The sequence below is a fragment of the Platichthys flesus genome, chromosome 9 (assembly GCF_949316205.1).
Source record: "Platichthys flesus chromosome 9, fPlaFle2.1, whole genome shotgun sequence".
Taxonomy (NCBI): domain Eukaryota; kingdom Metazoa; phylum Chordata; class Actinopteri; order Pleuronectiformes; family Pleuronectidae; genus Platichthys; species Platichthys flesus.
The window spans coordinates 12367639-12380408 of NC_084953.1; the positions used below are offsets into that span (position 1 = coordinate 12367639).

General features: G+C 42.6%; 1 protein-coding gene across 2 annotated transcripts; it reads right to left on the minus strand.

The window, feature by feature from the left end:
• Positions 1-11: 11 nt before the first annotated feature.
• tab3 (TGF-beta activated kinase 1 (MAP3K7) binding protein 3) lies at positions 12-7150 on the minus strand. 2 transcript variants are annotated; one of them, XM_062396015.1, is made up of 7 exons: positions 6952-7150; positions 6126-6294; positions 3954-5142; positions 3318-3478; positions 2838-2931; positions 1389-1472; positions 12-874 (listed from the first exon to the last, which is right to left on the minus strand). In XM_062396015.1, the coding sequence occupies exons 2-7, from the start codon at positions 6225-6227 to the stop codon at positions 729-731; spliced, it is 1776 nt and encodes a 591-aa protein (XP_062251999.1). In that variant the 5' UTR covers positions 6228-6294; positions 6952-7150; the 3' UTR covers positions 12-728. The 2 variants fall into 2 exon arrangements, with proteins under 2 accessions (XP_062251999.1, XP_062251998.1); XM_062396014.1 differs by having other exon boundaries at positions 3879-5142; positions 6952-7149.
• Positions 7151-12770: the final 5620 nt, after the last annotated feature.

Here is a 12770-nt window from a genome sequence, read left to right on the forward strand (position 1 = left end):
GCACGGTCAAGTCACATAGAATCAGCTCTTTTATTAAGTACAGCAAGTTGAGGCCTTTGCACAGGAAATCAACATCTTTTGAACACATAATACGGGGTGGCATTATATGCATTAAAGTACCAGGAATATACTTGAATGCACGTGTCTTTAGTGTTCTTTCAGTGAAATGAGCTCTAATACAGAGCTAAATACAGTGTACAGTCTACATTTCGCATTAGTCAGAACTTATATACCATTGCTTTCATTAATCCACCGTCACAGAGGGAGTTATAGGTTCTGGATCTAAGAGAGATTCCTCCATGTTGAGTTCAGGAATGGGCACAGTTGTGTAAACAGGGCAGTCACTCATTCTGCGTGGAATGTTCACTAGGTAAGCCGCAGCTCCTCTTCTTTCAAAACCCCAATTGTTTTGACCTTTCCGGAGCCCCCCGTCCCAACCACTGCCAGAGTCGCAGCATGTCACTCCCTCTTTACACATTTGCCATGATTAGAGTCTCTAACCGTCCGGAAATAAGATTCATCATCCGCCAACAGAAACAAGGGTCAAAGTGCACAGGAGTTGTGGATGGGAGCAGGACAAGAAGTCTAGAAGGCTCCTCCTCAGCAGGTAAGAGGGACGTATATATTGATTGACCGGGGAAGACCTCCAGACAGATTCTGCAGATTCTGGAGGGGCTTATAGTATCCAAGGATTGGCAGGGGATGGGAAATACAGCACGGACCTAAGCTCAGGTGTAGCGGGGCATCTCGCACTGTTCACAGCGGTTGAGTGCAGGGTGGTTGAGGAAGGTGCAGCTTTCACAGTTCCACTGGGCGCCTTCAAAGTCTTCGTCCCTCTGAGGCCTTGGCGCTGGCTTGGAGCCCTGCTCCCCCTCTGACAGGGACAGAAGGAGCCGGAACATAAAAAAAAAGACTATTTAGATCTGTGATAAAAGCGTAAAATGCAGCAACAATTTAGATGTCATTAGCTCAAGGCTGGAATTAACCATGGCTGTCACTCAGCAAATGAGCAAGGCACGCATTCAAGCATCAGCTATTTAAATATAAATGTTGATAGACAAGGGCATTCACTTAACGGCAAGGTTTCTCACCGTGTTTCCATGCCAACAGATTTGTGGAGGCCAACACAGACCAAGGTCCGTTTAGCTTTTATTCTCCATTTTCTAAAAGAATTTCCCAAATACTCAATGTGCTGGAAGCCAAATACAACAAATGTAAGAGTAATAAGGACCTGAATGGTCTTGCAATGAAACTCAAATCTGTATCTTAGCTACAGTATAACCATAGGATTCTACCATGTAGAAATCCCCCACCCCCATTTACACACCCTTATGAAAATATCTCATGAACCCTATTCACGGCCCAAAAGCTGCTTGAACAATTCTCACCCTTCTTTCCAGGTTTAGGCGGCACAACTGGACCAGGCTGGATGTTGTCATAAAAGTTGTTCATTGCTTTCGGGTCAAACTTCCCTGTGGAGGAAAAGCACAAATTTGATCCTGACAATTGTTTAGAAGTGTCCATCCCAGCGAGAAGTCCAAGTGGCTTCCAGCTGCTCTCGTTGGGCCTCTTGACTGGCTGCGGTGTTCAGAGAGAGGATGGCAGCCTCAGATTCATCGCAAAGCACACAGGATGAAGAAATGCAGGGATGACGGTAACCAAAGTTGTTGAACATAATAAGACCTCATCTAGCTACTAAATATATTGACCAATCAAATTCATGAAAGTGTGTAAACACTCAAAACAGTTCAATCTGAGGAGGGCTGTTTTAGACAGGGTTAAAAGGGTGCTGTTTTAAATGATTGTTGTGGTATTTTGACCAAAATATGTTAAAGACATTTCATTAAGACCCCAAGGAACCATATCAACTTTGGTAAACTGGGCATAAGCTGGGTCCACAGGAAATTAGGTTCACTTGCTTATAGTTGACTACAGCATTTAAGCTAGTTATGCAATTATATTGGGTGTTTCAACAAAGATTACAATAGTTTTTCTGAGTTTGAACACTAAAACTGATTACAGCCTTAAGTATCAAATATTAAATATTATTTTATTTTTGGTATTAAAATACCAAAAATAAAATAAGCAGACAAATAACGTTTCTGTATAATAAATACTTATATTAAATGAGAAGAACAGTGATAAATAGTTGCAAACACCCATAGAACAAATATCCGAGTATCAACTGTATTGTCTGCCTACAAACTTGCAGGGGTTAGCATTTTAACACTGAAAGAGACACTATGTTTAAAAATGATTGACTGACTTGAAAATCCTATTATTTTCTTCAAGTTCAGATTTATTTTGTGACAAAAGCTCAAAGACTGGAGCCAGGGTGATTCACCAGTTGAAGCTTTAAGCGTCATAGAGAAGTGAAAGCTCATTCATTACTAACCACTGCTTCCATTTTATAACTAAATGTAAGGGGTGCTTAAAATAAATTATGCTAGGCCAAGTTTTTTAGAACACAACTACAAATGTAAGTTGCTGCTTCTGTGTCTTTGAGACTCGCTAGCTTTATTTGTTTTTGAACAGTATCGATCAAATCAACACAGTAATTTGTGTAATTAAAGATTGAAACAGGACAACTAACTATCTGGAATCCGCCGTCCTGTCGAGGACCAACCGGTCATTTTTGAGAAATGAATATGTATGCAAAGCGATGGAGTACCATCCATCACTTAGGACCCAACTCTGTCTGCCTCTGGGCTCCACTCTTTCAAGATCAATGCTTTCAAATGAAACAGAGATACACTTCAAAGGTTTGTGCAGGAAAGTGCATTTATATGCGAGCATGTGGGTTGTGTGTGTGTGTGTGTGTGTGTGTGGGTGTATACCTCTGGACTGCAGTAGATCTTTCTCCTTCAGGCTACAGTCGATATCAATCTGAAGCTGTCTGTTCGAACTCCGCAATCGGGTCATTTCTTCAGGCTGCAGTCAGAGCAAACACGCAACCCAGTTAGATTAAATAAAAACAGATATTCTCCAGTGCCACTTTCTAACCGGTCTCATTATAACAATGATTTATTACTGCATTGTCCCTGCACTTGGACAACTACACTAGGAAATTTTGCTTTTAATTCTTTCCTGCTTTTTGAAATAGCACAAGTCCAATGGCTGATGTGCACCCAGAATGTCAGTTGCAATGTAGCTAATAGATCCAACTAAGCACTCCATAGGAAAGTATTTTTGTGAGGCAACAACCAGTCTGCGGTGGTGCATCATGTTTTAAGAGCATATGGAAATGCATAAAAAAAAAGATATGTAGTGACATAAAATTGACAAATGCGTAACGAGTGTTATTAACGAGTCCTTACTCTGGGTATAAGACTATTGTAATTTACTCGTCGAAAGCGTCTTTGAAGCGCGTCATACTCCATGTTGTTGACATCAGCCTTGAGCTGCTCTAGTTTCTGCCTCTCCATCAGCAGCTCCTTCATAAGACGCTCCATCCTGGCCCGCTGGTGCAGCAGGAGAGCTGGAGGAGAACAAACAAATCACAGGATTCTTGTTCAATGCCAGCTTCTCTCACTTCAGTACCCTGTTTATACACTGCATCAATTAATAGTCTTTATGCTGACATTGAGGTACAGAAAACTGATGATAAACACTGAAAACTCTCACTATCACGACTTTAACAATATGTTGCACCAGACAACAATCATAATCAAACAGGAAAAATGACAAATCTGTCTTACATCCTTCATAAATCATATGGTTGAGGGGACAGCATAAAATATAGTAAATCTAACAAATGATACCTAACATATGAGTTTAACACTATAGAATGCTGGGCACTTATTGCCAGTTTCAGACAAAGATTTAGAATGTGAAGAATACCAGAAAAATACAGAGTAATAGAAAATTCATTCAATCACCTTGTGTGTAGGCATAGTCATCAGAGCCTGAGCTGGTACGTCGGGGCATTGGCTGAAACTGATTGGTAATGTTACCTGGTAGAGCGGAGATGGGCAGGATGGGTGCAGGAGCAGCATTGTGTGCCCCTTGGTCAACTATGTTGAGTAGCGACTCTGCTTCAGCCACAGGAGGTGAGCTGGGTGGCCTCTGGGCCTGGCCACCGGGGGACACTTTGATTTTGAAAGTGTAGGCTGATTGGCCTGGTTGCGGAGAGGAGGCAGGCCGAGGCCTGGCGGGGCCCTGGTGCTGCAGGTACATCCCAGGGTGAAAGGCTGCCGGGCCTGGAGGTCCAGTCATAGTGATGCCCCTTGAAGGGGAGCTCGGGGAGGGGCTGGTGGCCATGTAAAGCGCTCCTTGGGGATGAGGGGTGTGCACAGGTGAGTTGCTGCGAGGTCGTGGACCCTCCAGGGTAATCTCTATCTGGTTCTTTAGGGGGCCTTTTGTGTGTAGGGGCCTGTAAACAGCTGGCTGTTGCTGGGGTTGTTGCTGGTGATGGTAGGGCATGCTGGGAACGGTCGGGGAGCTAATAGGGAGGAAGACATACTGCTGGTGCTGGGGTTGTGGCTGGGGCTGCGGTTGAGGCTGTGGCTGGACCTGATGCTGAGGGGAGCTGTAAGGGGAGCCATATGTGGGAGTACTGTAGGGGGACTGCTGATGCTGATACACAGGTGCCCCTGAAGAGGACCAGGGCGCTGGTTGAGGACTCTGGGAGGGTGAAGGTCGCATATACATGGTTGTGTTGTTGCTGTTGGCGTAGTGGCCAGGAGGGATCTGCAGAGCCTGTGGGACGTTGGGGATATTTTGTGAAAGTGTGACTGTTATGGGGTTCATAGTGTAGCGTGGGACAGGGGAGTATGTGGGAGACATGCCCTGCATTGAGGGTGGAGGGGTAGGAGTGCTCGCTGAGCGGCTCTGATCATTTATTAGGAAAGGATTGTAACCAGGGGAGGGGGCCATGGTTGCAGGTGCTGACAGTGGCTCAGGGTAGCTCGGCCGCTGGGGTTCGATGTGACTGTCACTTGTGCTATGCACTAAAGAGCGCCCTACTCCTGACACTCCTCCATTGGCATTAGCCGCCTCCGAGCCTGGGTAGCCCAGACTAATGTGAAGCATGTGGTTTCGGCTGAGTCGTCCCTCCTCTGGACTGTGATGAAACTCTCCGTACAGGTATCTGTTACTTATCTTAGCCAGCAGGTGGCAGCAAAGTTCCAGGTTGTTGTTGTTCTGAAATAAAAGCAGAGCAGTCTCAACTTAAACAGTCAGTTTGGAGCAGGAGCTGCTTTCAGACATGCACTGATCTCTTGAGATTCTCCAAACATTCTCCAGGAGGCCGTAATTATGAACCAACATGTTTAACTGTCCAATCTACGGACTCCCGTCTGACTTTTTAGTCGTTACGCCCTTCATCTGCCTGCTACACCCCTCACCTGAACCGCCCAGAGATTTCCTCTTTGTTGTGAATGCATCTGAGCAGTGAAAGCATGTGTGTGTGTGTGAAAGGTAAACTCTGGAGAAAGACTGAAACCACTTCTCCGAACATCCCCCGGGGGGCATATCTGAAAACGGCTACAGTGCGTTTGAGTTCTCATCTTTGGAATTCTTGTCCCTAACATCCGCTCACGTCAATTGGCGGTAGGCATTAATTTGTGCAGTCGAGCTTGCAAGGGATATTCTCCATCTTGTCCCATGTTTTAAGATGAGACAGCGTTTAATATTAAAAAACATACAGGTAATGATGTCAGATCTACTGCTTGGTCCGCATTGCTTCCATAGTGCTGCCCTACAAGCCATTAGCCAGTCAGATCTACCTTTATCTTCAGAGTACCATCAAGCTCGGCCTGTATTGTTGATCAAAAGGTCAAGGCTCTTGCAGGACTGAGGTGCACTACTGAGGTTAGGTCCCTAACATCCGCTGGTGGCTGCTAGCACCTGCTAACATCTAACGGTAGTTTATACCTTACATTGCTTCTATACCTTCAACACATACCTTCAACACATACAAATGATTTTCACCATCTAGTCCTATATTCTTAAAATAAAAGGACTGTTATGAAAAGCGACAACACTAAAGGCTGACCTGTACAAATATAGCACGACATCCTTCAATTAAACAACCCTCTATGTGTGTAAATTTCCCACAATGTCACAAATTGTTATAATCTGCCAACAGCTATTTTGTGCATGTGCATGAGTGTGTGTTTGTGTACCTGCAGAAGGAACTGAGACACTACCCCTTCTGGGATCTCCGGGAAACGCTGCTTGAGGTCCTGCAGGATGTGGTAGTCGATCTGAGAGTCTCTATACGCCATCCTGAGCCAACACAGAGAGTCAACGGGCCCAGAGCAGCAGTGGGGGAAACAGCCAATCTCTCATCCCCTGGAGGTGCAGAAGATGACAGACGAAATTCAAATGTCAGGGGATTGCTGCAACAATCCTATTAGCACTGCTGGCCTGCAAAATGTCCCTCACGTGCCCCGATGTGTCAGCAGTAACTGCAGCAACATGTCAATTTAACAACCTTTGTGAGACATGACAACGTGAGTTTGTTTAAGAGCATAATTCATTCAGTGCAAGAGTCGAACACCAACGCACCCACAGAGAAATGCGTCAGTGGTTTTCATTCCCATAAGCAGACGGGTGCTAACAAGGTGACTGTCAGGCTGTTGTTGTTTGTTTAGTCTTACTGTTGCACCAAGCAACGACGACATACCAGCGCTAGCTAGCAGGCTAGCTACCAGCAGCATCGGTTAGCCACCGTGCAACAACCACAAACAACCAACCACGCCGGTGTGCAGAGAGGCTACTCCAGGAAATAACACCCCCACCACCGGGGGAGTTTGTTCCGCGACACTTATGGCTACCGCAGCACACAGTCATCTGAACGGGTTTTAACGAGATCTACTCAATTCGCCCACTGCTCTGGCAGCTAGCCATGCTAGTGCTAGCTTTAGCCCAGTGGTCAGCTGTCACAAGCCTGGGTGTTGATGGATCAGCTAGCTAGCCATGCTAAAGCGGTAGCTGGATGAAACTCACCGCATGTGAAGCGTCTCCCTCATGGCTCGGACCGCAGCTGACTCCGGGGGGCAGCTAAGGTGCTAGCGAGACGGAGCGCCGGAGGTTCGTCGGTTGTTTGTTTGTTTTGGCTCAGAAACTTGTAGTTTCGCATTCCAGCGCCAGGCCCCCGCCGCGGAACTGCTCACTGAGAGAGAGACTGTCTATCGCGATAGTGTCACATCGTTCCCGGACCAGGAAGTCGTTCAAACCTGCCTGACTGACGCCAGCGTGCGTGTCCCCGAACGTGCCCCCGATGTCCCCCCAGCAGAACTCCATTCACCCGCCTACTGATTTGAACTCACAGTATCCTCCATGAATTCCCTTTGAGTCTTAAATCACTTCAGCCCACAGCAGTTCATATACCTGTACATGCTATATTATATTGTCATTGTCATTAGGGCCCGAGCACTGACAGACTGTGAGGCCCTATTGAAATTGTGAGGAATTATTATTATTCTCATGCAGGCAAATTAATTAGATTTTGAGGACTTTAACATGCTTAAATTCTTTTAATTCGTTTTATTTTATTTTTAATATATATATAGGAGGTGCGCAGAAGTGAACTGCGCACATCCTGCAGAAGTGGACCGTGCACCTCCTGCGCAGAAGTGGACTGCGCAGGATTTCTTTTATTTTATTTTATTACATTTTTTTAAACATTTTATTAAATTTTTTTATATATAAATTGTATATATATATTTTTACAATTTGTTCTATTTGACCACAAAAATATGTAATCATATGATATAATGATACAGTTTAAAGATGTCTGTAAACATGTGGGAGCAGGAGAACAAAAGGAAACATTGGAGCAGAGAGATTAAATAATTAACTTGTTTTTATACAATGCAACAGCTCATTAGCTCCATTGGTAACAAATACCTGGACCCAAACATAGAGATGCCATCTTTTCTCAGGTAAGGACACACAGGAAATCTGAAGAGTTCATGCAACAGGCTGAATTTTGAGTTACTGCACAGGAGTACCCCAGGGCAGTCGTCTTAGCCCCCATCTTTTCTCATAACCATCAATTAATATAAAAGTGTTTATATTTTTACACTAAAATCTGAACATTAACATGCAAAATAGGAATAAAATAATCTGATACTTTTGTAATGTTAAACAAATCTACAAAGTACATCATTGGATTGTAAGCACCTGAATCTACCGTCTACTTTGCATTTTTCTAAATCATCCTAGGCACATTTTATACTTTCTATCAACACAATCAGCATCAGTAATATGTAATATATATGAAACAAATCATTACATCATTGTGCTACGTTCGCTGTGTTTCCATTTGCTCTTATTAGGTCACCAAAGACATGACGTGCACTGCTTTCTAGGACTTTGATCAGAGAGCAAGTGAGTTAACAACACTCAACAGCAACAACCGCTCAGGTCGAAGGTTCCTAAAGCCCCCATATTAAAGCCATTACAGAAAGACTGAGTATCACCTGGAACTCCGTGTTTCCTGATAGTTGTTTCTGTATGAAATGGGAATTTTGTCCCAGCACCCGGTTTGATATGAAAATAGTGGGTAAACCCTGATGTTAGCAATGCCATTAATGAAGCTTCGTCTTTGTATGGGTATGGAGACTCCATGGATGTGTTCACTAGCACCTGTGTTTACCTACTATTACATGTCAAATAACTGCAGGAAGGTCTATTACTGTTGTTTTGAGTAGGGTAATTGCAGCGGTGCATTAGGGGCAACTGTCAGTTAAAGGCAACACTGTCACACAAAAACCTTTAACTATACGACTTAAGACAATGTGCAGCAGATTTAATGTTGACCTGCAACATTGTTTATGTGTGGATCTCTGTCTATGCCTCTTGTCCAGCCAGTAGTACTGAGGGAATAAGAGGAGGAATAGAAAGCATCTCCTCTGCTCTGCCATCATCTCTGGCTGTCTAGGTGCAACATGAGCCTTTCAGACAAATCTAGGAGGTCTGTGTAAACAGGGCGGCTGAGGCTTTGTGCCAAGAACTGGAATTCACAAATTTTCATTGATCCCAGGAGAGGTGAGCGAGAGCTTTGATGTGTCTGGTTCGGTCAGGAACCATCTGCACATTATTTTTCAGCCTAGCCACTTTTATATGATTTGTCATCGTATATTTCCATAGTTTATCATTAATATTTATTGTTCCTTAGTTTATCTTCATATATTTTTCCTATAAATTAAAATGGAAATTTGTTTTAATTTGATTTTGGGTATGTAGGTGTATGTGTTTGTATATATGTATGAATATATATACCCTCATTTCTATTACTTATATTGTTTTTATTATTACATAGATTTGTTGTACTTTATATACAATTTGGAGCACAGGTAAACAACTTATATATAAATATATAGGAATCTGATTAAGTATAAGATAATTATTAATTAATTACTTGTGGAGAAGGGGTGATATTGAATAGATTTGTGCTTGTTCTCACTCCTTTTCAAATTTGTAGATTCAATTATGAAATAATTTTTTTCCTCACCATTTGTTGTAAACAGTTATTTTTTCTTCTTTATTTACATGTTTGAAATAAATAAAAATGAATGAATGAATTAAACTTTTCTGCTAAGCCAAAGCATAAAAAGTGCAAACAAAGGATGAGGTCTCGGTATCCTAGCCCTGCGGAAAGATCTCACCAGCATAAATAATATCATATGTCCTATTCCACATGCTTGTGTGAGTCTACAGTCGGCACATGTAGACAGCAGCAGAGATCAGTCATCTGATCTAAATACATTTTGCATGACTTGATGATAGGTTCTGGCTCACTGACCAATCGATACACTGACAGTCCTAATGTAAATTTGTGTAAATAATGTAGAATGAAGTATAGAACCTGTGACCCTATGACAGAATAAAGAACTGTGTTTTCCCCCTTTTATCTCACATTGAGTTTGTTTTTAGACTTTATCTCAAAGTTTGTTAGGGGCATGTTCTACTTTGTTTCACTAGGGGGCAGTAAACGATTCTTATGTTCTGAACAAGCTCCCATAACGCAGCAACAATAACTTGCTGTGTTTTGATTGGTTTTGTAAAGGGAGCTTTGGCTCTTATGGTTTTATTAGTCTATATTGTATTATATGAAAGATGTGTCTTGTCTCCTCACTGTATATACTCTATAAGGGTGAGGAGGCAAGACATATCTTTCACAGAGTGAAAACAGTACAAATATAAAACCTTTGGGAGATCAGATATTGGCACGAATTGCATGGTAATATACAAGTTTATAATGATGCAATTGATGGTGTTATGTCTGGAGTTATGTTTCAATTTAGTTTATCTTAATGCATTGCACCTCCTGGTTAGGCAAGGTCAAATTATGTATAAACTTTGAGTCAATTCAGACCCCATCTCACCGATGGAGAGAATTGTTGTTTTCAAAGGCCGTCTTGTAATGCATTGTATACAAATTTTAATTCATACTTGTCATTTCCCATCATTTCATATGATGCTGAGCTTAATTACTTTTTTTTGATAAATGTCATGTGTGCAAAAGATCCTGATTCACTCGGCCTCTAGAGCAGCTCAGTGTGGCCAGCTCCATCGCAGTCCACACCTGTTCAGTGGTGAAGCTGCTTTTTCTCCTCATGACAGCTGAGCACTCAGGACTCACAGCTGGGATATAATGACATTACTTGCTTCTCATGTAGTTCAACACAGAAACTGTTCAATTGCAAGCCTCCCCTTAATAAATTCTGCTGTATTTGTTATGTAATGTGTAAAAAAAATGACTGTCATCTGATTTTTTATCCACTAAAAATACTTGGCTTTCAGCCAGCAGCACCAGAGTTCATCACCCATGTGGTCTTCTCAGAGTTTAGTCTGATAAGCACGTTCAAACCCAAAGTAAGAACACAGCAGAGCATCCTGACATCTCTTCAGATTATCTTGCAGGTCAGTTTTGTTGTCCTGGAATAGCACACGACTCTGCAGCTCAGTGGCATTCTTCCATTTTCTTTTCTTTACCAAAACAGGTATCTTTTTAGGCCCCTATGGACAACGTTAATACATCATCGATAAGAATAAGTGCCACAGGAATAGACTGTTAGACATGGATGTAAAAATGCACTGTCAGAAGTAAGGGACTAAAAAAAATTGGACCAAACTATCCGGACAAACAATGCTGTGTGCCTGTGGTTTGAACGAGATGGTTTATAGAAACCATTAACAGCAGTGTTCCCTGTATAAACTTGCATAGAGGGTTCTAGGTGGCTGATAGGAAAATTGGTGAGGTAACTGAGACGAGTCAGAAATGCTTTGACCTGCTCTTTTGATCATATATTTGTGACACAATGGATTTGATAATGAAAGAAGGTGACTTTAAATCTTGGCTGATTTGTTGACTGTTGGGACTGGTGTATAACAGTGGATTGGGAATGACTGTTCATAGAAGATGAAGAATCTGCTGATATGAACTGAAAAGATGTGGATGGGGGATGTGACATGCTGACCCAGTCTTCTGGCTACAGCAGGGGGGTGTTGGGCTGTACCACCACAAAAATATTTATGGGGGAGTCTGGGCTGAGCAGCAGCAGCTGAACCTAAAGGCCCAGTCTGACTGGGGCTAGCTGTCCCTGCACTGTTGATAAGTTGCCACAGCTGTGGTGCTATTTAAAGCAGTCCCCTTGTAGTCCCCGATGTCCTGAAGGACTCCGAACAGAGGAGGACGAAGTTTGTTACCCCAAAAGTTCACAGAAAAGACCCCCATCCACCTCATGCCTTCTAAGAATGGAGTCAACAGATGAAGAAAAAAAAAGAGCGACCCCAAATCGCAAATGTATTTTATTCATGTTCAATTGTAATTTTCAAAAGAACAATTTTGTGTTTTCGCATGTTTAGATATAATATGCTAAATCTATGTAAATGCATATGTCAGATAAAGTGAAGAAATGAGGTCCAGAGAGAACAAAATAAAAACAAGGGGAAGCTCCATGCCGAGCTTAGGAACATGAAGTGTGTTTCCTCACTGTGAAATATATAATAATGTTCTCTGTGTGCACAGTTTTTTCTGCAAACAAGTGTTTCCTCCAGTGTCTTTCATTCAAAGGATCCTCACCTTCTCCATTTTTCTCTCCTCCTATTGTACGCTGGCTCTCAGATTTCACTTCTAAGTACAGTATTAGTGAGAGCTCTGGCCTCTTGTTGGGGGTTTCCCGAAGCCTCAGCAGCTCTGATTGGACACTCTGAGGGATTGCTGAAATTTTGTAACATTCACTGTTTACCATGACACCTTTAACCTGTGAAGTATTCAGTTCATGTTATAAATCTAGTGGTAATGTTGTCAAAACAGCCACTAGAATGGGGCTGTTTTTTTTCTGCATCAGGCCTGTTGGGTCAGTGAGTCAGCAGTTGTGCATGGAGCCATTGGACCAGACAAATGTGTCTGCAGCATCAGCAGGCTTTCTAATCAACCCACAGTGGACAGACAGACAGACTTAGGTTAAATTAAGACTCACTCAGTGTATCAGGATGATAAATACGTCATAATGGGAATTTATATCTGACTTCAAAATATCAGACATGTAGGAATGCGTTGTCTCTGACGACATGTTTCCATAATTAAAAATCAGCCACGATTGGCTCTGTGGGTGATGATATGAGTTCCAACCGTCAATGCATAGCAGATTGACGGCAATTTGTAGATTATCACGTTATCTCAACAATGGGAAAGGTGATAAGTCAGGAATCCAGGCTCTAACAGGGCAGGCCTATGCCCATAATGGTAATGTCTGTAGTGCTTCAAAACAGACTTGACCAGGAGTGTCTCTGTTCTACCAGACAATTCCAGA